Below are 3,488 nucleotides of genomic sequence, written 5' to 3' on the forward strand. Positions count from 1 at the left end.
TAACTGAAAACTGATTAAAAGCACCGACTACACAATACCTGGCTCTGGTTGGACACAGACTTAAAGTCGACAGCCGGACAAAATGAATCAAAGAAGTGGTGAGAAAACATGTTTCTTCTAATTGAAACAGTACAAACTGTAGCTTACATGCATTTGTAAAGTAAATAAAGTTCACCAAGTACCTGCTCTGAATAGTTTGATACCTTTTTAACACTTAACATCTGAAGGAATCACTCTGAGCCTGATGACCGAATCACTCTCCCGGCGAAGCAAGCAGTGAGTGAGCAAGGTGACAGTTGGATGTTACGATACTTGCGAATGAATATCGATATATATCGCAAAATCGATATTACTACACAGCCCTAATTTTTTGAAAAGTGACTATTTCACTCTGCGTTTTTAAAGGATTTGACTTGAAACCTGATTGTCCTGTTGTCACACTATTAAAACATTTATTTACTGAAAATAAGATCCTGCATGTTGATGAAAACTTACTTCTAAGTTAGTTTTGTCTTATTTCAAGTGTAGGAAGATATTTGGTCTAAAAGTCAAACAAAAATACTTGGTAAGTTTTTGTTTTCGCACTGCAGCTTTGCCTTTTATTGTTATGTGAAGTGAATCAGATTGAAGAGATCAGAACCGTCAGTCGGTGACAGAACATTGTCTGTTGTCATGAGAATATTTCAGAACCTGTTAGGTAAATTCTGCAGGTCGTCCCCAGTGGTTGATCCGCCTGCTGGTTCCTCCATCTGATTATAATAGCAGCACATTTATCGAGTTCACTGAACTATGACCTGCTGCTGCTTTACCACATGTTTCAAATAGTTTTACATGTTTTTTGGCTGCAATGAGCTGCTGGACCAGAAATGTTATCTGATGGAGGAAGTGGTCAGAGCGCCTTTAAAGCTCAGGCGGCTGCAGAACGTCTTCACTCTCCGAATTCAGAGCCTCCAGAACCAACAGACAAGATGTGCAGCGTGGCTAACGGTGAGCTAAAGCTACACATAGAAATGTTCATTTATTATTTTTAAAGTAAAACATAACTGTGTACTTTTTAGCTTATTTTACTCTGTTGTGGTTTAACTCTTAAATATTTCAAATTCATTATTTACATTGAATTCAAAATACGGAAGCTGAATAATGTCAAAATGGTCTTAAATAAAAGCAAGTGAAACATTTAAACAAAAATAACTAACCTTCTTAAATTAACCGTTTTAAAATATTGTTTTCTTGTTTTCAGTTCTATTCAAACTTTAAAAATATTGTGTACATTTTCGTATTTCCTATAATTAAACTTTTTATTTCACAACATACATTTTATATACAGGTTGGTTTCCTGTCCCAGTTTAAAACTGATATTTAAAATAAATCCTTTTACYGCACAGACTGTCAGATAAGTAAGTTTCTCCCTGACATAAAAACAGATTTTTGTTTTGCTAACAAATTAAAAGGTTGTATGTAATTTAATTCATCATTAAACTTTAGTTTAGAGTGTTTTTTCTTGTGTTGAAGTCTTGTGACTGTGAACTCTGGTTTCTAGAGTCTCATGCCTTAATTTATGGTTTTCCTGCTTTGAAGGTCATTTCTCTCAGCATCTTGTTTAGTAACTAGAGTTACATTCGATAAATTACAGTATGCATCCAGATGAGTCTTGGTACCATTTGAAAATAACCTTTAAGCAGCGTTATTGAATTTCTTATTAAGGAATGAGAATCTGTTTCAATAAGTAGAGAAAGATTAATCTTTGTCTTTAAGTTTCCATCCATCCCATCCATCCATTTTCTTGCACCCTTGTCCCTTAATGGGGTCGGGAGGGTTGCTGGTGCCTCTCCAGCTAACGTTTCAGGCGATGGGCAGGGTCACCCTGGACAGGTCGCCAGTCTGTCGCAGGGCAACACAGAGACACACAACCATGCACACACACACTCACACCTAGGGGCAATTTAGAGAGACCAATTAACCTGACAGTCATGTTTTTGGACTGTGGGAGGAAACCGGAGTACCTGGAGAAAACCCACCATGCACAGGGAGAACATGGAGACTCCATGCAGAAAGACCGGGGCCAGGAATCGAACCCAGAATCTTCTTGCTGAAAGGCAACAGCTCTACCWACTGYGCCACTGTGCAGCCCGTCTTTAAGTTTCTTTATTTGAAATCAAAAGCGTTTGAAGATCCGTCTCACTGAGCGCAGTCAGGAGAAAAGCCCAGAACGACACACGTCACATCGTTATATAGCCACAGCAAGACAAAGACCCTCCAAAAGTCTGATCTTGTCTCTACTGATGGACCACAGAGACACCGCTGACCCCTCCTCATGAACCGTCCCTCACCTCTTGGAGGGACGATTTCATGGCAGGGAAGAGAGCAGATAAGGATAATTAGGAGTTTCTCAGGAGAAACTCCTAATTCTTCTTTGTCAGTTAGTCATCGGTTAAAGGTACAAACTACATTCCACATGTCAGTCCTTTAAGACCATTGCCAGGTTAAGACGTCTTCAGGTCTCTTCTGCTATCACAGCTGCAGAAACATCTAAACATYAYCTGGAAACGTCTTCAATGGAAAAACGCATGTTGCATCAGAATAATCACTAATTAAATGGTAAAAAGTATCATCAGTTCCATCAAAGATGAAATAAGGCTAAAAATGAAATGTTSTATTACAGCAGGTATTAAACATATTTCACTTTAAGCCAACATTTCTGTTTTTAAAGTTTGTTATTGGTCTAATGTAATATTCTAATTCTAAATATTATGTTTACATAGGTGTACATAGAAAATAATGATAATTAACAGAAATAAAGGCTAGAAAAAACCAGTCTGTGTGGAATTAATCTATATAATGAGCTTCACTCAATGAATAGATGGGATTTTTAACATAATATTCTGATTTACTGAATGGGTCACAGTTTTTTATCACTACATCTCTTCCTTTTTTCAATATGAAAGGATTTATTTTAATCTCAGATCTGAAACTGAAGGAGCAACTCTGCTATCAACAAGATCAACATTCCTAATAAACCTGCTTTCTACGGAAGATGATAAAGGCCAAAATTAATTCTGACTTTAATCTCAGAATTCATCTAGAATGTGTATCATTCATCAAACACACTTTATCTGAATTAATTATAAAATCACCAGAGTTATTGTTCTGTCRTCCTTTTCTGTTTGAGTCTTTTTAGTTTTGGGCCCACTTGGGTGCTAATGTTTTCATATTATATACATAACCACTAATTTATCTTTYCTGTTGTGTTTCTCCAGCAATCAAGAAAGTGGACCTCCACTGCCATGCCAACAATGTTGCCCATAACACYCATGAAATCTCTACCAGCCAACTAATTGTGAGACGAGGGCAGCCTTTCAGCGTCACACTGGAGCTGGACTACGCCTTCAGCACATCGGAGTCAGTCAAACTGACGGTGGAAACAGGTGCCACATTTCTAACCTGGGCTTGAATCTGTTTCTGAAAAACATTCTAAAGGTTGAGAACTT

The 3,488-nt window shown here is 37.6% G+C and overlaps 1 protein-coding gene across 1 annotated transcript in view; it reads left to right on the forward strand.

The window, feature by feature from the left end:
* Positions 1 to 930: 930 nt before the first annotated feature.
* Positions 931 to 3,488, forward strand: part of LOC103480907 (protein-glutamine gamma-glutamyltransferase 2-like) — a 10,078-nt gene continuing 7,520 nt past the window's right edge. The window contains exons 1-2 of the mRNA XM_008436106.1: positions 931 to 987; positions 3,258 to 3,415. Of these exons, the coding sequence (XP_008434328.1) occupies positions 969 to 987; positions 3,258 to 3,415 (177 nt within the window). The 5' untranslated portion in view covers positions 931 to 968. The remainder of the gene's footprint in view (positions 988 to 3,257; positions 3,416 to 3,488) is intronic.

The sequence above is a fragment of the Poecilia reticulata genome, linkage group LG18, assembly GCF_000633615.1.
Source record: "Poecilia reticulata strain Guanapo linkage group LG18, Guppy_female_1.0+MT, whole genome shotgun sequence".
NCBI classification, from domain to species: Eukaryota; Metazoa; Chordata; class Actinopteri; order Cyprinodontiformes; family Poeciliidae; genus Poecilia; species Poecilia reticulata.